Raw genomic sequence first — 22,677 nt, forward strand, 5'->3', positions numbered from 1 at the left:
TGTCACAGGATGACATTGCTCACTACCCAGGGTGCTTTCCTGCTTCACAAAAGAATTATTTTTTTAAGACAGACTTGTTTTAGAGAGAGGTCCTTCTGATTTCTTGGCATTGTAATATATCAAAACAAAACAGAAAAAAATAGCAAGTTAGAACACATTGCCCTGATGCAGCAAAGCCTATGGATGCTGACAGAGCACAGACATAAAAGGTTACTTTGCACTGGTTATCACTGGGTGAATGTCTTTCTTTGCAGGCAAAGCCTTGGTTATCAGAAGCTTTCTATGGCAGGAGCTGAGACACAGAACTAACAGGACAGTGACGACACAGCTTGAGAAGCAGAAACTTTTCTGGTAGTTTGCAATGTGGCGGAAGAAGAAAAATCCATTTGTAGTGACACAACTCTAGAAGCCAGTTCTTTATTAAAAGATCTTTTAAGCATTCCAGTACAGACTTATCTGCTCCACTGTAGCTTTGAGTTGATGAAGACAAACAAATGTTTAAAAAAAAAAAAGGCAAAATGGACACCTCTATAAAATTAAGTAGATGAATTATGGACACTGATTACACCAAACATAAACAAACAACAGGAATTATACACAGTCCTAAGGCAAACTATGTAACTAATATATGCAATTGCACTTATGTCTGTAGAAAGTTATGACACACACTGCTGCCCAAGCACTTGATATCCTGGGTCAAGAGGACACCCCGCTGGATATCTCTGCACTGAGAACAGCAGTTTTAGAACCAAGGAATACCCCCCAGAGTGTTGCTATAGCATACATTCGGCTTGTTGGGTGAGTAACCAATGGACCTAGCAGTGCCCAACTGAATTTATTTAAGAAAAATTAATATTAAACCAGTTTCACTAGCATCTGTTGTTTTGTGCTTCTCCCTTAGCTAGAAATCCCAATGCCTTTGACCACAGCACATCTGCCTGCTGAGACAGAAAAGGTCATCTGATACCCTGATCCTGTGGAAGTCAGCAGAAATCCTGTGGTGAGCCTATGCTCCTCACAATTTTCATTTCCCCCAACTATGTAAAAAGCAGTAATATTGCTGATTTCTCTCCACACCCCCATTCTCAACCACAAACTGTGCTCCATGATTATTCTCCAACCCTGAGCTTTTCAACTAAAAGGGACTAATTGTATTGAGGACCCTGTGTTAAACACACTGTTGGATCTCATCCCCATTTCAGTCTCTTGCACTATGTTCACCTTCCAGAGAGACCGGTTCTCCTAAATCAAGGCTGCAAGTGACATTTTAGTGAGTTCCCTCTACAAAGCACAAAACCCCCCTTTCCCAGTGGTGGAGAGACCAAGCTGGAACTCCAGTTGCAGTCTCAACACCTCTCCTAGTAAATCCTCCAGCAACACGAGGCCCCCTGTACCTTGCATATCCTCACAGTAAAAACAAGTATCTAGCTGGACAGCATTTTCCACCTTTCTGCACGCACAGCCCACCCACAGCAGGAGCAGTGCCTGTACAGTGAGAGACACCACTGCTCCAGGGGGATTGTTCAGGCAAGAAAATACTCTTACCAGATCCAATGGAGTTCAGAATCCATCCCTAAAAAGGCAGGAAAAAAGCAAACACTTGTTACGGTTTGCTCAGTAGGTCACCCTTAATTTTCAGTTCAGTCTGTAATAAACAAAAAAATATCATTCTTTTCATTGAAACAACAGAGGCATGGGAAAGACAGGAAGCTAGAGAGCAAACTCAGATTCTGTTTTGTTTCATTCAAAGTGTAAGATACCTCTAGTGATGCTTCAATAATAAACCTCTCTGATAGGCAACTGCTGTTGTTAGGACAATTTGCTCTTTGTCCTCAAGTTGAAAGGAGCTCTCTGCTAAGCAAGAGAATTTTGCTGGGCCCTGGGGTGTAAAGCTGGTTGCTTGCAGAACTGCTATAAGGCAGCAGGAGGCTTACTGACTAGATAAAAGAAAAACCTAGAAGTACAGCTTCATCACAGCAGAGCAGTACCTAGCTCTGGTGGAGAACCCTATGCCAAGAGGTTTGCTGGCCAGACGTTACCACAGCACTGCTAATTTGATCCCCTGGTACCACTACAACAAACGACTTCCATTTTCCCCAGCATGAGTTTACTCCACCGACTTCATAGTCCATGCACTCCAAATTCAGTGCCATACACCTATGTCCCACTCAACACATGAACACGTTGGCAAAGCTCACTCTGCCAACACAGTATCAGTGTCAAAACAGCCCCAAAACTGAAATGCGAGGGCAGGGACTTGCTCTCATGACTCTTCATGAGAAGTGTCAAATGATGAAAAATCTATCACCCAGGAAATTGCAGGTTTTTCCCAACTTAGAAAAAAACAAGGTTTGGTGCAGTTGCCACTAAATCTTAGGGGAGTTCACCATCATCTTGGTAGGAAAAAGCAGCGTTGTGGTTCAGGAGGCAGAGACCAACAGTCCTGGTAATGGAGTGTTTCTACGAAATGCTATGCTTTTCAAGCTGGCACTCAGTCTTGCCTTGTGCAGCATGAAGTAAGGAATCCACACAAACCAGTGTGAAGGTACCTCTGTTCTTAATGGAAGGGGGAACAGGCAGACTACCAGGCCACTTGGCAAAGCATTTCATCTTCATCAGTAGCTCATTTACTTCAGAATGCAATGCAGAAGGCTGGGAATAACCTGTGTGTTAAGAAATGCATCTCTGATCTCCTGTCAGTTATTGATTCACTTGTGCTTAGAGCAAAATGGCTCGTATCTTAGTGCTAATTTATCTGTGCAATTTATTGGTAGCTATACAAAGTGCCTGTTAAATACTGGTAAATTTTCAACTTCAATACAATTAAGTGGTTCCACAGGTAAACCGCACTGCATGCTACTAAACTCTTTCTCCCATCCATTTTCAGGCACTGCATTTCCATGTCTGGAGACATTCCTGCACTGCAGTATGCAATTCTGAAGTTAGCCCTGCTTTGAGCAGGAGGCTAGGCTAGATGACACCCAGAAGTCCTTTCCAATCTAAGTTTTTCTGTGGTTGTATAAAGGCAGTAATAGCAACCACCAATACATCTTTATCTAATCATCTTCTACGTTGTAAAGCTTTGTCTTATCCCTTCCTTTATAAAATTTAAAAGAAGTTATGGATGGATCCTTCCTCTGAGAGGATAACCACTCCATTAGAAAAAATAAAAGCCCCCAACCACTTTTGTTCTCTATGAAATCAGGCATCTGGATACAGATAAAAAAAAATGCCCCAAAACCTCCAATGAGAAGAAAAACTGTCATTTCATGTTACATCTGGGTCACTGTTTAGAAGCTACTCCAACTGCCAGGTCATTCCTCAGAGCACCTTTGCAGTGTTTTTCGTTAGCAGCCTGTATTTAATACCATGTCTTCAGCTTGGCAAGTATCCAGCACTGCTCAAAAAAAAAAATCAGTGTGTACTTGTCACAAACACCCCCAGCACCCTTGATATCTTCTGTCTGGATAGATGGCTAGCCGGCCGAACAGACATGAGCAGCATTTGGAACAGGACAGTGTCAATGGAGCTTGTCCAAATCCCTGCAGCATTGCTCAAGCCTGTCCGACACTTGACACCAAAGCCACCCCCACAGCAACTCCCTCTCCAGAGCCTGACTGTAACCCTTCACTGTGCCCAGAGTAAGACTGCTGCATGCTGTGGTTAACCCTTTGCTAGAAACTATCGGACTTGCTGTTTTAGCAGGTCACTTCTTTGGCAGGAGAAAGGCTGTCAGCTGTTCACGCTGCAGCGCAAACCGGTCATAACCACACTCCTGGAGCAGCTCTCTGAACCTGTCAGGTGCAACCTCTCCTCAAGTGCTTGGGAGAGGCTGCATATTGCCATTTTTGCCACAAATGGGTTGTGGGAATCTTCAGACTTGCCACAGACTGAGAACCTGCTCTCACTGGTAACAACTAAAAGTGCCCCTCTGCCTCAGGTAAGCAAGGCTGAGTCCAGGACCACAACCAGCAAACATTCTGACCTCAGGTGAAGACTGAACCCCAACCCTGGGGAAAATCTGGGGAGAGAAGAGATTATTATTGTAAACCAGTGACGCACTCATTACAGAGGCCTGGGCAACAGCATCCAATACAACAGAGGTTTACATATACCAACTCACAAGCTCTTTGTACTTACAAACCGAACATACACATTATATACACCATGTAATACACCAAGTGATGGGACAAAAACAGCGTACTCTCTAAACACCTAGTACTTAATGCTGTCAGTAGAACACTGTGCTCTGCTGAGTGCTGCTAGGCCTTTGACCAGAGGCAAGGAAAAACATGAGGAATGACTGCCTAAGGTGTAACCCTGGGCTAAAAGAAAAGGGCTAAAAGTAATGAACATGTGTACGTCAAACTGGAAAATAAGAATCAGGCCAGGCATCTCAGAAATATTTTTCCTTATTGCAAGGTGATTTAATATCAGGCAACTTCTCTTTCACTTTTTTGTTTTGTTTTTAAAATTGTGCTGTTAGAAACATCCACAGAATGAAAAATATTGTGGCAAGTCTGAGAAGAGCCCAATTCTTTGCCCGTATTTCATTGCACCAGGGTGACTCGGAGGCCACAAGAACTGCACACCTGATGTGGAGCAGAGGAAGAAGGTCTGAACGAAGCATGCTGGGACTGATCTTCACCTGCTGCCAACACATCACCTGCAGTCCGTGTCACAGCAGCAATACAAGCTGGCTCAGAGCTCTGGTCCCCCCTGGCTCACTGGACACAGACTTTCTCCGGAAAGGGAAGTGGAAATGCTTCCTTTAAGGATAAAACTACCTTCTGGTGTCTGAATATCTGACACCTACTAGAAACACCACCCAAAACTTACAAAAATTACCTTATGTTACTATAATGCTCTCTCCTTTCTCTAGCTTGCTTGCTTTGGGCATTTTACAGCTCCCTGTATACCATGAAGAGACACAGGAGATCATGACTAACTGAAAGAAACCTTTAGCAGAGGGCAGGAAAATCCTCATATATTTATGAAGAAATAAACTCTTACATATCCAAAGAATCTTGATTAGTAAACTCTTTGAAATTAGCTGGTTTTATTAAAAAAAATAATTCAAGTTGATGAGAGTCTCTGGATATCAAAAACGTGCAGCTTTTTCCCTCCTCTGTGCTCCTATCAAGCACTGGCACACCAAAGAGAAGACAGTGCAAGGGGCTGCTGCATGGTCCACAGAGACTGTACAGGCTTTGGACCCAATGCAGAAACATTCCCACCTATCCAACAGCATGTGGCTCCAGCCTGCTCCATCTCCTTGGAGCTAGAGGATCACAGATGATGGCAATGAGAGCACAAAGCCCTGCAAATCAGTACTGTCTCAGGAAGTTGTTCAGCTACGCCAAATGCCTCTGGCATCAGAACCTAAACACTTCTGAAACTTCTCTTATTTTTCACTTGCTTCTCGTGAAGCACAGGGGAGTTTTGGGTGGCCACACAGCAGAGGAAGACAACAAACCCGCTTTTTGTCTACCTAAGAACACTGTGCGTTTGTTCCCCCATGTATTAACATACAAAGAAGCCAGCATGTGGCTCAGAGACTCAGACCTACACAGCTGCCAGGTAACTAAGGGTCCTGGGTAATACAAGTAGGTATGAAACAATTGTGCAACACCTTCGGCCTTAGGTGAAAGCCTAGAGCCTCATCCATGTGAACAAAGCGATGTGCAGAGCTGCTGGGACTACAAACCCAAAGAAATAGCTGCCTCAATGCTGACCGGAATAAACGCAGCAAAATGCTATCAGCCGTAAGCAACAACAGGGCATTACGCACCTAGGGAACAGTGGCATCTTCTATAACACTGTGAACAGAAGAGATGGACAAGACACTGAGTCAACCTATGAACAGATGGATGTCTTCTCCTGTAGCACGCTGTGTCCAGTTTATGGCAGGAAAAGATAGCTGTGGCAGGTCTTCACGCCCACCTCCCGCTGGAAGCAAAACTGCGGCTGAAGGAGAAGTTGATTTCACCATTTTTGTACTTTCCCCATGCTCCAAATGGCACTATGACAACTGTGCTGTTGTCTTCAGTGCCGAATTGCATTGCCTGAGAGAAGAAACAAAATGTCAGTGTCATCATCTTGTTTGGGAAAGGAAACAAGTGTCTGGCTCCACATGGGACAGCATGACCTGAGGTCCAAGACTTCCTTGCCCCTTCCCAGCCCTGATGCTGCATTCTGGTATGCTCCAGAGCTTTCCATAGAATATGCCACCATCCAGAACCCTGGTGAGAAACTGACCATTTCTGTCTATGCTGATGACATACTCAGCAAAGGAATAAACTGCAATGACAGTTCCACACAGTTCAGTGGATCATGAGCTAAGCAAGTTAATTGAAATGATGCCCAGCAAGGATGTGGCAAGACCTAGGGTAAGGAAAAGGCCAGCCAGCGGGACTAGTGAATGTCTCAACCAGCATAGTTCAATTCACTTGAATGTGTGGTTGTATACCTTTTTTTTTTTAAAACCAAACCAAACAAAAAACAACAAGCATCTGGTGCCAAGAGAAGCCCTGGCATTACCTGCTCAGTAACAACATGGGCAGCTTCAGCAGGATCATGGCACTGGTTAATGAAGTCACAGATCTCCTGACTGTTCACCATGAAGTTAATACCGTCTGTAGTAAGGACCAGGAAGCTGTCGTCTGCATGATGCAGCTGCAATAAAGGCAGACAGTATGCACAACGATGGAGCGAGTGCTGCAAGGCAAAGTAACTGCCTTCATTTATTTTTTTTTACCCTGTTGCAAAGCACTTTTTCTGGGGGTGCTGTGTGCAAGGACTAACTGGAACCCCCAAGCCCTCAGCTAGCCAAAGGCTGCCCCTTGAATCCTTGAGCACATCCATCAGCCACACAGACTGTGTTCCCTGTACTGGAGGAAAGCATCTTAAGGTGCTTCCAGTTCTAGGAAGCAGCCCTCTGAATACACTGAGGCCAAAAGACCAGATCCATACATTACCCAGTAAACAAAATGCTTAAACTGAGGATTTCAAGGAAGACATGATAGCACTGCAGTCATCTCCTTAAGCCCCTCAGGCCTAGTGGATGGTGTTTAATTAGGACCAACTGAATATAAGTTCCCTGGGCGGTGCACTGGGGAAAAGTATCAAACAGAATATGAGCTGAGAGGAGAGCCTTCCTGCAAAAGTGAAGGCAACTGTGCTGAATGCCTTCTGGGTGGTTAATTTGTTTCCCGGACAACTACAGAGCTATGATACAATGCATGCAACTGCCCTTTCCTCCTCCCTTCCTCCCAAGTGTGCAAACCTCAATGTATTCCTTTTGATGACAGCCTATCCATATCCCACATAGTTCTCAGTGACGGTTTTATATCAGCATTAACCTCAAAATTATTCATTGACCACAAGTCCCAAACAGACTAACACCTTTGTATTTCAGTAGTGGATATCACACGTTATCTTTCTTCCCTCATCCTATATTGTACTGTGACAAATGGGATATAGAAGTTGATCTGGCTGAATTTAGTATCAGAGCCAGATTCTTTTCTGTCCTGTTAGTGTTAATCTGAAATGACTTAATCAGAATTGGTCTCCAGTTACTTCACCACAAATAAAAACCAACACTTGGCCATCAGGTTTCACATGGGCACATGTCACATGGGTACCGCCACCTGCATCAAATACCTATGATGCCCCTTAGTCCGAATGTTGCTCTCCCTGTTAACCAGGCCTTCTTTTACCTGAACCCTTTTTGTTTCTGGCTGGGCTATCACACCACTGTTTTTAAGATCCAAATCTCCTATGCTCCGCGTCATTGCAAGTCTACCATTCACATGAGGTTGTCCCAAACTGTTCCAGGCAACGAAGCCACCGCACTTCCTAATCCTGTCCAGAGGCACAAAAGAAAAAGTGAATATAAGTTACTGCTTCACACCATTACCCCTGTCTCTATCTGCAATTTCTGTCACTAGCTACTGATGCAGAATGGGGTACGGAGGACTTAAGCTGGGAGACTGAGGGTTGGCTTTTGCTGTTTGAAGGGCTCCACAGAAGGCATGTGGCTTGGCAGGCTGAGTCCTGACCTGGGAACCACAGTGCATTTCTTCAGGTCTTGTCTCTAACCTGGCAGTCTTGGACAAGTCTGAACCATGTGGTCATGGCTCTGTATCATGTCCTAGCTATGCTGATCTTACTGCCAAGACAGTTTACGCTCATGCAGGGCTTTCCACATTCCCAGTCCTCTAAATGGAACCAAATGAATTAACTAGAGCTGCGCCGCTTTCTGCCAGCTCAGAGGTGGTCTCAGGGCATTATGTTCAACTCTGCTTTCTTCCAGGCCCAACCCAGCAGCAGAACACAAGCACATCCTGACCAAGGCCGTTCCCTGGGAAGCTACATCATCAGCTGACAGGTACCTTTCCTTCTCCTCCTTTCTTTCTGGAGTATGGTCAATGGTGAGTTTCATGGCCTTTCCCTTTCGACACAGCAGAGCACGACTGTCTCCCACACTTGCCACAACCAGCTCAATACCATCCCGGAGCAGAGCCACTGTTGCAGTGGTCCCAGAGTTCATCAGAGTGGCTATAAACATCATATCAAAGAGAGAGGTTTTAGCACTGCCTCGAAGCATGGGACCATTTATAACAGCAACAGTTTCAACTGGTAAAATTAAGACAACTTGCACTCTATGTTACCAGTAAGTAACTGCTTTTAAGTTTAAACTAAATCTACATATAAAAAAAATACAGCAAACATGCATGCATGTAGGACTTCAGGGAGAGAGAGGAAGTGGAAAGGATAAGTATTTCTGTGCAACAACATGGCTCCATGCAAAGAGGGCAAGTGGAATAAAAGCAGTACAAGGTACAGTGGCTTCCTTTCAGCTTGTAGCACATAGTTTTTTCTGTCCCACTAGCTCACCTCAGGTTACAGGGTTATCATCCTTATCCCTGGGCACAGTGACTGCATGGATAGCCCACCATAAAGCTGATGGCTCTTCCCTTTGTTAGGTGGTGAAGTGGGCAATTGAGTAATAGTAATTGTAGCTCCACATAGTTGTTCACCAGAAGAGAGACACTAGATCGCTCCTTGACCCCAGTCTGTGGGGTCCTCCCCTTGCTGTCAGAGTTGTTAAAATCTCCCGCTGCTTCCCCCAGCCCTGCCAAGAGACGAAGGGTTCAGCCAGCAGGCTGATGGCTTTTTTCAGAAAGGGATGCTGTTCCCTTCAGACCCTCTCAACTTGCTGGAGGTCCCAGCGCAAAGGTGAAGCTGGATTCTGCCTTGCCTTGTGCCTGCAAACAGATGCAGTCAGCTGGCAGTGGCTCTCTGGGCAATCTGCCCTGGGCACTGGTGGGATCACTTGACAGGGGTATATCATGACTGCCTAGAGAGCAAAACAGCCCTAGCTACTGTCTTCCTTCTCTTAGAGGGTAAGGGAGTGAGCTGAGCTGACTATTTTCAGGGACCTGGTTGGATTAACTGGTATAAGTAAATTTAAGGGCTTCTCATTTCAATTGCTACAACACTCTGGAAAAAAAGAAGTGCTTGAAAAGGAGAAATGCAAGTCTGACTATTTCAGAAAAGATCTGCAGTTTTATCTGCAGTGAAGGAAATGCCAGAAGAACTGTCCAGCTTTCCTTTTTTGTTCGCTTTTTGAAAGGAGAGTCCCATTTTACAGTTAGTATCTTCCCTTCCTGCAAATTATGCAAAGGTAACCCAGTGAGAGGTGCCTAGAAAGCAGTAACTCCTGCCAACTTGAGCTATTGCGGTAAAATGTCTGGCCAGGACAAGCTATTGCCCAGAACACATTTGCATTCACAGCCAATGCAAATCCCCTTGAAAGGCCCTCTGTAGGTCTCCTGCATTCTGGGATTTTCCAGTTTTTCCAGGTTTTAAAAGCAAGCCAGTTTGAGAGGGGTTTTGGACTAACTTAGGAATGAGAATCCCCAGTTATATATTCCTGTTTTCACATGACTAACAGTTAAAAGACCTTTCCACCACTGCTTCTGCAGAGCTCAGCTACAACTACAGGCACTCCTACCTCTGGCCCTGCAACCCTGACTCCGGGGAGGTGGGATGGTACTGAGACAGGACTGCACATTTGAGCCGGAGGAACACCAGCCAGCCCTATCTCTGACCAGCTGCCAGCAAGCTGCATACACGCAGCATGACACCCTATGTACTACGGAAACAGAAATGAGAGTGCTCTGGGATCATGGCAACCCCTTTCTCCAACCCTGCGAGGTCTCAGCACCCCATAAGTAAAACAGGGTTGGGAGTAAACTGAAGTGCACAAAGCCCTGAAAGATGCATTGAGCCTTGTTGTGCAGCAAAAGCAGTGAGTTGATGAATCCAAAAAAATTCACAAAACAGTCTAAACTAAGCTTGTGTTATTTAAAACAGGTATTATTACTGCAGTGAGGACTTGGTTTAGCTATACACTTAAACAACAGGTAAGTAGTGATCAACAACCATGGTGACCTAGGTCACATCTTGGACTACATTATGGCTGCCATGCAGGCTACAATATTCAAGACTATTTAGATGCTGATAGCTTCTGACTATTCAGGTAAGCACTGACATCCTGTTTCTTATTTGAAGCAAGGAGTAGTCCACTGCAGGCTCACCTTGAGGCACATTATGAAAGTAAGATGCTAACAAGCACCAATGCTATTAGAAATTTTAGTAGAACCAGTAAAATACCTGTTTTAGCCAACAGTTAAAAGAAGTGAAATGAAGAACCTATGTAAACTACCTTTTTATTTCACAGAAAATACATTTTATTTAGACATTAAAATTAATGCAGAACTGCTGCTACTCTCCCATTTCATTCCTTGGTTTTGGAACTATGCTGACAAACACAAGCAGTTTCTGAAAAAGTTAAGATCCATAGTCATTAATTCATAAATGACTGGAAACATTTGGGCATTCAGGTGAATCTGCATCTTTCAAGTGCAAACTCTCAAAGCCAAAAGAGCTGCTATCACAAAATCAAGGGATGGTACTAAAGAACAAGTCAAGATATTGTCCAGAATTGTGGTAACAGTCATAGTGACTTGAGCTGTATGTACATTTATTAGTTAAATAGCACTCCTAGAAAAATAAATGCTGCTCATGCTCTCTTCCTTGGAACCAGGTCATGATCTGGGTAGGGGTGCAAGAACATGGATGCAGCTAGACTACACACATGTGATTTCTAGCACAGCTCGAAAACACAGGAATGATGATGGGATAACATTTCTAATGCTTTACTACAACTGCTGCTAGGTTATTTAAGAATATCAAAATACGTTGCATCAGCATATATATTGGTTTTAACAATTAAAGAGTTTATTTTGTTTTCCTAACAATATCACTATAAAACTAAGATCTTTCAATAGGTTCTTAACACTCACTGGACAACTTTTACTGCAAGTCATCTCAACTAATGTGACAAAGAGGATGTGGGAACCTTCCAGTAGTCCAGGCTAGGAACCGCTGGACTCCTTCACCTGGGACAAAATTAAGCAGATCTCTCTTTCCACTGAAGCCCAGCATATAGTGTCCAGGGCCTCCAGTTCTAGAGCTGCTGACCAGGTACAGTGTCTGCCACAAATAACACGCACACAGAGGCAAATAGGAAATTCACCCAGGGACTTTGTTCAAACAAAATAAACCTGCAACACTGGAGATGAAAGAATAAGGGCTGCAGAACAGGGGAAGCAGTCACTCTTGGTTTTGCCTGCACTGTCTTTTGCAGGTCATATAGGAAGTACTTGAGACTTACACATGCATCTTTGGCCACAGATAAATCAGCCTTGGTATTTCTGGGGCATTGCCACCATTCTCACCTTCTCACTAAAACTGTGTGACAAAACCAGTTTAAATTAAGCCAAAATAAAAGCTACATTTTTTTTCCTGTGGAGGTAAGTAACCAACCAACCAACAAATCAAAGAATTGTATCAATGCTTGAGGGCCAGCTGTCTCATATATGGCAGGAGTGGCCACTCTGAAGAACATCTTCAGTACAGAATATGGCCCAATCTGTTTCCTCAAGGTAATTTATTTATTTTCATATGTATGTTTATATGTAACAAAAATGGGGAGTTCAAACTGGTGCCAACTAAAATGGGGCCATCTTAAAGGCTGATTAGAAGTATATGAATTGTTCTGACCCATGGGAAAATGTGCAAAATAAACACTCCTTTAATATTGTAATTAGTATCTTCTAACTTGATTATGTAATAATCAGGGCCTAGGGATAAAAAGGCTGCTTTTGTAACATTGATGGATTATGAAATACTTAAGTACAATTTCTGCAGCTCTCCCTTTTCTTCAGTGTTGCAGGTTAACATATTCAAAGAAATAAAAATCATATGTTTGAATGGTAACTTAAAAACAAAACCAAAACCCACTACTTTAATTTAGTTATTTAAAAATAACTTTTGCTGTTTGCTCAGCATAAGATTCCTGGGGTGCCTTTCAAACATAGATACATCAGTTAATACCAGCTATGTTTTAATAAGATGGCTATTCCAGAAGTGAGTGGCCAATGTGATTAGAGTTGGATGCACTGAACATGGAGGTTGATGGAAAGACTCTCTATTGTTTTCTCTGAGTAGTGGATTGCAGTGGACAGAAGCAGTAGCAGTACCTTGCAGGACTACACTAGGCCAGGAGAGGTATTGTCTTACATTTCTCCAGAGAGATGCTCAAATTTCCTGAAGCACATGATTCACTTCCTTACTTCTGTCCTTGCTGAGCAAAGCTATTCAGCCTTTACATTTTAGTTTTTATGGCTGGTCAAAAATATCAGAAAATTCTGTCTATCTGTGTTAACAGTTGTCCTGTGGATAATGACATGTGGATAATATTGGACATGAGCTTCCTTTACTGTGTCCTATACCTAAGTTTTGCAGGATTTAAAAGTGACTGGATATATTTAAATGCATGAAAGTGATATCTCTTCAAAAATGCATTTTCATTCAAACATGGCTCAGGCATATTTCTAAGCTGTTAATGATTACAAAGGATTTAGGTGGAGGACAGATTATCCCAGATCTGCCTACAGCAAGTTTCTTATGCTTTTGTGTGAAACAACAGGTACAGATCACTGGCAGAGGGGATACTGGACCAGTCTCCAGCAAGCCAGTACAGCACTCCAACAGCACTACTGAACTGCACACCAGACACAGTAGCAGTACCTGGAACACATACATATACCTTTTTTTATTGAAAGCTCACAGAAACTATTATGCTATCTATTTTCCATCTATAATTTCAAATATTCTATAATTGTAAAGTGACCTACAAAGGACCATGGCCTTGAAGGCATAGCTAGGTGCTCCAATAAGGCACATCTCTAGTCCAGTTAAATTTGTGCCATTATATGAGGTTTTTTTATCCCTTAAATAGTACTATAAACAATGCCTCAAACAAAATCCATGCAATTTTGGCTACAGGGATTTGTCCCAGGACTTATGTTCCTTCAAACACCCAGGCACACACTTTCAAAGCTGGTCATGTGTTAGTAAGACCTGCACTAGTAAGATCCTGAACATGCCCTGTTTTTTTTGCAGATACAGTAAAAGGGGTGAACCCTGGCAGGATCATCTACTGGAACAAGACTAAGCTATTATTTTCCACTTTGTCAGCCTATGGCCAGGTTTCAAAAGGAGGTCAGTCTTGGGGAGCATCCAGCATACCCCAGATACCCAGTGTTACAAAACCAGCCACCATTTTCAAGATACTTTAGCAACAGTCTTGACTAGTCACATCTAGAATAGCCACAATTAATCAGAAATTTTGCTGGCAAACTGAATCAGTTTGGAAGTAAGCGTCTAACACAGATACATGCCAAGCATTGAAATTTTATGTAACTTTCAAAACAGCAGCAACAACAAAAATATCCACACCAAGCAGTCAACATAGTATTGAATTATTTTAACAACAGATATGCAAAAAGTTTAATTGGTTCAGAAATCCACACTTGTTTTTGCACCCTGTTACTCCACTCTTTGCCTTATAGCTTGGTTTTCAGCTGGGCAACTAGTCAAGAGCACTGGGCACTTTTAGATCCTACTGGCTCCTGCAAGAGCTTGCAGGTGCTCAGCCTACCTGAGAAACAGTGAGTGCTTGCCAGAGTGTGGCCCCTGTGGATGTTTGACAATACTTTTGCCCTCTATTTTGCTTGACCTTGAGCTTTTTTAATGAAGAGGGTTTGTCCAGTATCTTAGTAACTGTTACGTGAATTTGCTGGCATTTGCATTGTATTTCATTAAGCAGCACCAGTTAGTTAAATGATACGAAAAAAATCCTATAAGCAGTTCCAAAATGCTCAGCTTGCTGCACAACTTGTATGTCAAATATTGTTGTTATCCAGTTCCTTAAGTCTCATGTACGAAATGCTATAATCAGAAACTGTTTTCAGAATAACAGAATAATATACCAAGTACAGTTCCCAATCCTTCTCCTCAAGGAGCTGCTCTGACACTTAACAGAGGTCACTTCAATGAGCCAAACCAAGAGCTGTCCTACTAACAAAGGGGCAGGGAGGGGGACAAAAATAACAGATCTTCATGTTAGTGAGAATGAAAGGTCCTGATCCAGTGAAGCACATAAGCCTGTATCCGGACACTTTCTTGAATTTGGGCTTTTATGAAAACGTATTTGCAAGGAGGCTCTCAGATAAAAAGCACATCTGCTCTACTGATGTGGTTCATGAGCTCAGTTAAAACTCACCCCATAGGTCAAAAGTGACTCTGGACTTTTTTACCACACCATTATTTTTTAAAGGATTTCAATATAAAAAAAATAAAGTGGGATATAATGGGGAAATGAGCTTTACAGATTTAATCCCTTTTTTTTTTTTTTTTTTTTAAGGGCTGCATTCCAGGACTTAAGACTTTTTCCTGATACCCCTGATACCTTAGCTTGTACCAGGTAAGAGGAATGGTGTGTATCCCTCACAGTGCTGCCCTCACACTCAGGCTACCTGTCCTGCCAGGAAATGTTTGAGTCTACCTAGATTCATCTAGCAGTTAAAGTGCAGGAAGACACTCCATTACTTGACTGTATTCATTCATTGCGTAAGAAAACTAGCTTGAGAATACAGTATCACTTCAGTCCCTAGAGGGCTTGCTGCTTTCAAGTCTTTCTTGGAGAGAAAGCCTTTACACTTTCTGTTCTTCTGAAATGACCTCAGTCATCATTTTGCCAGCACCTGCACCCACACTGGGACAGGTTTTGGGTTTTGGTTTGTTTTTTTGTTTGGTTTTTTTTTGTTTTGGTTTTGTTGTGGGTTTGGTTTTTGTTGATTGGGTTTGTTTGGCGGGTTTTGGTTTTTTTATTTTTTTTATTTTTTTTTAAAGACTGGCTAAACTGACCCTTAAAATTGTATCTCTTGGCTGAGGAAACTCCTGTGACAGAACTGGGATGGGGACCTCTATCTCCCTTCCCAAGTTGCTCTCTACAAGCTCCCATTGCTGGAACTGGAACTTCAAATACACTTAGTCTCTAGATACATGTACAAGAACTTGATTAACAGCCAGGACTAAGGAGTCTAAAAGGGCTGGTGCCAGCTTTACCACAGCCTTACCACAGCCAACCTTGTTTTCCTCTTCACTGCTTTTTTTCCCCTTTCACACTCAGCTACTCCTGTGATTCTGTTTGTGCAGAAGCAATATCAATTGTATTAATTTTGGCTTACATTCCTCCTCAGGTGCAGCAGCCAAGTTAAAGGGGAACTTTTGACACTGTTGCTTAACCCACAGGAATAACAGCTTTAAAAATAAAAAACAAAACACCAAAAAACCAAACACCAAAAACCCCAACCAAAAAAAAACAAACCAAACCCCCCTCCCAGGTTTCTCACACAGTAAAGTTATGCTCCTTGCAAATCTAAATCACTCTTTGCTAACTAACTTGACAAACACTTTCCTTGACAGAATCATGTTAAGAGAAATTAACTAATGATGATGCTAACATTCAGATTAATAACTCCCCCAGTAAATTTCATTTAGACTTTTTACAACTTTTTCATTTTAAGGAGGTAAAGCATAATTGTTTCATTTGCAGTAAGCAATCAGAGCAAAATCCTACGTTAGGTAAAACTGTTTAAGCATTTTTCTGGACATTTTACTACAAAACTACTAAGCAAATAAGAAAAACCTTATTCTCCACACCCATATGAGCAGATTGGTTTTTTTACCTACCATCAGCAGACAGATGAGCATGCCTTTCATATGCTTTGTTTATTTCTAGAAAAGCTTTGTTCAAAACATTTTCCAAGTTCTCCTCCTCAGCAAGAAATTCTCTGGAAACAAACAAGCAAACAAAAATTAAACTTCTTTCCAAGAAATATAGATCTTGATCAGTCTCTTCCATAGCCTTATCTCCTCCCTCCATGCATTGAATAATGCTGGATTTCAGTGAAAAGGTAGTATGATTTTACTAATGACCTGCACTGGAAGCATAATCCTATAATTTTGCAAATAGATAAAATTCCTCTTCCAACACCCAGGGATGTGACACGGATACAGAAGAGTAAGCAAGCCATAGGTCAGTGATCACAGTGACCCTGTCTGAAAACAGTCAATTCACACTCTCTGTGTTCCCAGTCCTTTCCTGGAAGGTGGGTACAATCATATTGTCTTCTCTTGTCTTTGCAGGCTTGCTCAATGGGGCAGGCACCATACAGAATAAGTAGTTCATAGCATGTCCCATGTAACCCACTGCTCCAGTCCAGTGTTCCTGCTGTCCCATTGGGCTAGCTGGCTATACAGCTAGGAGGATTAGCAACAATGTATGACCCACCAGCTCCCTTTCAGTCCTAAGGAAGGAATCTCTACTGTAATTCATTTGACATGCATTCACTTGATGCACACTTACTTAATATATTTTTCCATGTACTTATCACAGAAGTCTGCTGCTGCTGCCCCACCATGTCCATCATATACTGCAAAGTATAGGACATTCTCTGTCAGCTGAGCATAATCAAACCTGTCTTCATTTTCCTTACGCTTCCCGATATGGCTTGCACAGCCCACGTTGGCCAGGCTGACTTTTGGAATCGGTTTCCCATACTTTATGCTTGGTGGGAGGAGAATAGGTTCATCAATGCGATTGTCCCAGATGCCAAAGGTGTCCCATGTGGTAGGTTGCCCGCTCCCGTCTGGATCGAAGCGGGAAGCACGGCGCTCGGAGGTGGAGCTGTAGCACGCGGCTGTCAGACGCTTCTCGTCTTGCAAAAGGCGGGATGTCAGCACAGCTCTCCTCCTTACTTGATACCCTCCGTTTCGTACCAAATTAATTAAAGTAGCTGTTGACATAACTTGTCTTCACAGAGATTCGTAGGAAAAAAAGATCAGGAATAAAAGATACACGGCTGCTGGAATGTCTTCGAGAACAAAGCAAAAACTGATCAGGAAACAAGAAGCACAGGAAAAGGAATTTTCAGTTACATCATTCAGGAAACAATGTCACCCTCAGAGCCCGCTAATCATGCGTAGCACAGCACTGCCTAGAAGAAACTACAGTAGGATCTGCATGACTCACCAAGAAACAATCCTACACAGACCAGCCCACTTCTAATAGTGAGGGCTGCAGATAGATCAAGGTATGGCATTTCTGCTGGTCACCTGAATAATGATATCCTGAATTTTCCAAGGTTGAAGAGGTTGTGATGGAGCAAATGAGAGCAATAACGACTTTGCTCCATGTCAGCAAAAATATGAGTATGAGAAAATAGGAGGTAAGGTCATGAAAATGAGCTTATCATGCATGCTCTTCAAACAGTTGCTGAAACATCCACACTGTGGTTTCCAGGGGGAAAGGCGGGAGAAATATATTTGCTTAGATTTTAAAGAGGTTTTTTCATCTGCACATGATACTTGGTTCTGTCACATTTATTGAAGACTTGAACAATACTTGTCACAGACCTGGGATGTGAATTGTGATTTTCTTAGCCTGTCTAAGAATGACCATTAAGAGTGTATGCATGGACATACACAATTGCACACACAAACTTCCCCCCAAAAAAGCCTGTGCAGCTCTCTGCTGTTTTGTCTGGCCTGAAGTTCTCTGCCACATAACCCTGAAATGGGCTCCCTTGGCTAACACAGGCAAGCAAGATCTTCTGCTGGCTTCTCAGACCTCTTTTCTAGCTCACATAAATTAAACACACCACTTGGCTCAGCACAGACAAAAATTCACTAATGATGATTCATCTAGCATGCTGAAAAATGTAGAAAGATTGGCTTATTTAACCTTTTGTAGAGTAACACCCAACTTGATGAAAGTCCAACAGGCTGGGGTGCAGTTTGTAGTAAGCCCATGTTGTTGTACCAAATCTGAACTGGACCATCAGATCATTGTAACTAACCACACTAAATTTTAAGTGAGGGATTTCTAGCTTAATCGCTCGAAGTTTGCTGAGAGCAAAATTATGAGTGAAAGGTATTATATGCCATAATAAAGGAATTAAAAATATGCAGGCTCACAGTGAATGCAGGGGGCGAAGACAGCAGGGTGGCCTGACATAATAGAGCAGCAAAGAGCAATGCATGTACCCCAGAGACGCTGTAAGTCTGGGCTGGAGTGCCTTGCCATTGTACTTTCCCCATGCCAATCACAATTGCATCTGTAGATCTGAAATATTTGTTAAAACTACTTTTTTAAATTACTAGGCAAAATCTGGGTGCTTGCAAAAACACACTATCAAAGGTAACTGATTAAGTAGTTGCTTTAGTAGACAATGGCGGTGACACAAGCTTTCTGGAGGCCTCCATTAAACTTGCTGTTCACAGCTCAAAGCATGTTGCTTTAGATGTGCTCTTGGTTTACCTTTCATGCAATTCTTGGACGAAGAAAGGTTTCTTTACTTAGCACTTAGAGAGTAACTGTCAACTTGATAAAAAGCCAAACACACTGCAAATCACTGTTGTTGTACCAGACCAATGTGGGCTCGGCCACGAGGTAAGTGGAACTTACCTGGAATTTTAAGATTTTCCATTTTATTGTAGGGTGACGGCAACATCAGATCCTTATTTCAGTATACTTACAGGTATTTAAAAACTGATTTACTTTGAGTTGCTTTTCTGTTACCCTTGACTCGTAACAACAGTATGTTAACTTCCTTCTGTGAAACACAGCACGACCAAATTGAAAGCCTGCCAATTAACAAAACCCGCACTTGGTTTCACTTCTGTCAGCTTGAAAGGAGAACGTGAAATGTTAGCTATATTTAGTTTTCCTTGTATCCACAGCATGAATCAGAGGATTAATCCAAAATCCCAAGCTAATTAATGCATTTTTTCCATATAAAATTCAACTTTCAAAAGGCTTTTTTTTTCAAGTAAGTATAAATACTGACAACAGTTTGGCTTTTCAAGCGTCTCTGCAAGTCAGGAGTAGGAACCTGATCTTTAGTTTCTGTGATGTAAATAGTTGCACTTTCAGCTGGACATATAACAGTCTGGGCTTTCCTAACTGGTATGTTTGCAAACATAGCGCAAGCCCATCTGTGCAAAACAAGACCGAGGTATTGGAAAGGGGGGCACTGGTGTTAAAGCCAAAGCCCAAGACAGTTGTAGATGGAAAGCTGTTTTGAGGTGCTCCATCTGATCCTGTTAATCTGTACACGTTTAACTTAAAGAAATAGCTCCTGCAGATAGACACAGAAAGACAATGCTTAAAGCAAATGAAGGGAGCAATTAAACTGTAGTTCAGCATGCACAGTTCCACTTTTACAGCCTGACTGCTGCTTGGCAGATGGAAATTTTCCAGACTGTGAGAAGACAAGGGGAAAAAAAAAGAAACCCGGAAGAAGGGGAAGGCATGCCTGCTGCCCCAGGGGATTCAAACGCATTTAAAAAGGAATTTAAAACTCTGAACACACAAGTGCACTTGCCTTGCATGCTTTCCAAATCCCACAGATGTGGGCAGTACTGTATGTTTCTGTATGTTAAGCTCATCTTAAATCAGAGGGTTTTTTAAATCTGTGACAATATAATCTCACCCCCTGCCTGGATAATAAACTGCACAGACAGCAGCAATTTCAAGAGGTTTCTGCTGCTATTTACTAATTACAAATTAGTACACGACCGACTGAGCAAGCTAGGACGGGTTTATTCTATGTACACAAAAGCTGTGCCGTTACGTTAGGCAGCGCCATTTGCGCCTCTGAGGAAAAGACTGATGTAACCAGCACAGATCTCGTCTTTAATGCAAGCCCCTCCGTGAGGGGAGAGGTCTCTCTGCTGCAGCCGCTTCCTCCCGGCTGCGGTGAAGGGGTCGGCAGCGAGACGGGCGGGCAGGCCAGAGGCTACTCCTCACTTCTCCGATGCCGCTTTCGTGCGCGGCCTAACGGCCGGAGCGCGGGCCGGGACCCACCCCCGGCCGCCACATCTAAGCGGGCAGACAGAGCAGAAACCCCGCGCAGCAGCCGCAGCTGGAGGAGAAGGAAACGCAGAGAAGCGAGGAAGGCAAGCAAGCCCCAGCCCGGCGAAGCAGCCCACGGCGCTGCCCCGGCGACCGCCCGGAGACCGATAGTGCCCGTTTGTTTCCTTCCTCCCGCCCGCTGTTCCGCCGCTGCCGGCCTTCCCCTGCCGAGGCGCGTGAGACTGCACCTGCCACCGCCGCCGGAAGGGACCGGTGTCGGTAAGCGGGAGCGGAGCGCGCCTCCTTCCCAGGGCAGGCTCGCTGCCACCGCCGCGCGGCCCGGCCCCAGCCACCGCCCGGAGCCCCGCACCGCCCATCCCGCTCCCCGCGCCGAAACGGGCGAGCAGAGGGAGAAGCTTTCGAGCCGTGGCCCCCCGCCCCGCTCCCCGCCGAGGCCGGGGGCGCCCTGCCCTACCCCCCACCCCAGGCCCCGGACAGGCTGGGCCGTCAAGGGGCCCCGGCGCTAAACATCGGCGCGGCCGCGGGGCTGCCTCAGGGGACCGGTCCGGGAGAGAAGCGGCGGCCCTCACCTCCTTCCGCGCCCGGGCAGCCGGCGGCAGCGGGGAGCTGCGCCCCAACGGTGCGAGATCCGCGCCTGCCCTGAGCGAGGCTGCAGACGCGCGAGGCCAGCTGCCGCCCGCTGGCTTTTCCCCCGGCCCGGCCCCGCCCCGCCGACCAGCCGGAGCCCACCGGCCCAATCGGGCGCCGCCAGGGGCCGTCCCGCCGCAGCCCTGCCCCCCGCCGCAGCCCTGCCCCCCGCCGCCCCCAATGGCGGCCGTCGCGGCGGCCGAGCCTCCCCCCCGCCCCGCCCCGCCCCGCCCGCCGCGCGCCCGGCCGTTGGCCGTGGCGGGCCGCCTACAGTCGCCTGCCGCCAGGGGCCCGGCAGGGGAGGCCGGCAGCCGGCGGGCCGGGGGGGAGCGAGGCCCTGAGGCGGCTCTTGCCGGGAGCCTTGTAGCGGCCCCGCGCCTGCCTTCTCGCCGCGCCGCGCCTTTCCAGCGGAAGCGGCTCTTGCTTGTCTCCGTCCTCCCCCCGCAGGGGCGAGGGACCCCCGCAGGAGCGGGAGGGAGCCGGCATGGCCTTGGCCGAGGCGAAGGCGTCGGGCTCGTGGCGCTGCCCCGGCGGAGTCCCTGCACAGCCCCCTTTTTGACCCCTGCCGCCTTCCTCGCCCCGCGAAGTCGGTCTCGGCCAGGTGGAAAGCCCGACTGCAGGGACGGGCAGGCTGTGTCTGCAGCTGCTGCACATGGGCTTCTCAAGAGGGCTTTAGAAAAAAGTGCATGTCGTTAAGGAAAACTATGGCAACAGATTTAAAATACAGTCGAGTGTGCTGCTCCAAGGTGGTTGTTTCTGTGGAAAAAAAACACTCCTGCTGCCTTCTTCTCATTTGACCCGTATCCAAATGGCAGTTTAAAGAGATCATTTGCATGGCACTGTGCTACTGACACAGTCTTTAGTGCAATCTGGCAAATCGGATGACTAATTACAAAAAGCCTTTGAAACACACCTTCCCATTGACCTCACGCTGTCCACTGGAGACAAGAGTACTTGAAAATAGAAACCTGAAGAGAAAAATGGGAGCCGATGTAGTTTCCATAGGAGCTTAAGGAGGTCACTCCCAGATATTCGTGAGGTAAGGGAGTTTTGGGGTTTTTTGGTTTTGTTTTTTTTTTTTTTTTTTTAATTTCAAGAGCATTATAGCCTCTAACTCTTCTTTGTGATTGACATTACCTCATAAAAAGCCTTTAAAATGTGATACTGGACCTGTAGGTTTACAGACTGACTGATGATTTCAATTCCCCAACTAGGGACCTCACAAAGGCACCAATATTTCAGGAAACCAAGTTCTTTGGTCTCCTGACTGTGAGTACACATTCTTAAAAACTTGGACCTATGTATCTATATCTAGTGCTGTTATTAGGTGGCATCCATAATCTGTCAAAGCTGCCATTAATATTTATCATCCACTGCAATGTCATCTTTACTGTGTTCTGAACAAAGCTTTATGTCAGCTGACTCCCTTCTGTATTCAGTAGGGGACAGCTAAGCAGTCTTAGTGCCCACTGCATGATGTGCCTTGACTGCAAAATCCATTGGCTTCTGGCTTCCCGGCAACAGAAAAGCAGCAAGAAAAACCCCTCAGAGCTCTCACTGTATGGGTTTATGTGTAGAAGAAGGGGTTAGGTAAGCATGGTAGTACCTACCAGATTGTTCTGGTTTCCAGATGTGTGGTGTCCCACTCAACATTTAAAATTAAACTTGACCCTGTGAGTCTTTTTGGGATAGCA

General features: G+C 44.7%; 1 protein-coding gene across 3 annotated transcripts; it reads right to left on the reverse strand.

Moving 5' to 3' along the window:
• Positions 1-403: 403 nt before the first annotated feature.
• Positions 404-21,046, reverse strand: PPM1K (protein phosphatase, Mg2+/Mn2+ dependent 1K). Of its 3 annotated transcripts, none has more exons than XR_012775619.1 (8): positions 20,926-21,046; positions 16,847-17,374; positions 16,171-16,271; positions 8,394-8,559; positions 7,719-7,863; positions 6,541-6,675; positions 5,792-6,065; positions 404-1,573 (listed from the first exon to the last, which is right to left on the reverse strand). XR_012775619.1 is itself a non-coding variant. In XM_075500930.1 (7 exons), the coding sequence occupies exons 2-7, from the start codon at positions 17,284-17,286 to the stop codon at positions 5,934-5,936; spliced, it is 1,119 nt and encodes a 372-aa protein (XP_075357045.1). In that variant the 5' UTR covers positions 17,287-17,374; positions 20,926-21,046; the 3' UTR covers positions 4,356-5,933. The 3 variants fall into 3 exon arrangements, 1 of the variants encoding a protein (XP_075357045.1); XR_012775618.1 differs by lacking the exon at positions 404-1,573 and adding an exon at positions 4,356-4,738; XM_075500930.1 differs by lacking the exon at positions 404-1,573 and having other exon boundaries at positions 4,356-6,065.
• Between the last annotated feature and the right edge of the window lie 1,631 nt (positions 21,047-22,677).

This window comes from Mycteria americana, chromosome 4 (assembly GCF_035582795.1).
Source record: "Mycteria americana isolate JAX WOST 10 ecotype Jacksonville Zoo and Gardens chromosome 4, USCA_MyAme_1.0, whole genome shotgun sequence".
Taxonomy (NCBI): Eukaryota; Metazoa; Chordata; class Aves; order Ciconiiformes; family Ciconiidae; genus Mycteria; species Mycteria americana.

Excerpts from the sequence above, each read along its gene's own strand:
- PPM1K (XM_075500930.1), bottom strand. The coding sequence starts at position 17,286 with ATGTCAACAGCTACTTTAATTAATTTGGTACGAAACGGAGGGTATCAA. Across the intron at positions 6,676-7,718 it reads CAGAAACAAAAAGGGTTCAG|CTGCATCATGCAGACGACAG; the intron begins GTAAAAGAAGGC and ends CCTTTATTGCAG. Across the intron at positions 6,066-6,540 it reads CCCATGTTGTTACTGAGCAG|GCAATGCAATTCGGCACTGA; the intron begins GTAATGCCAGGG and ends TTCTTCTCTCAG.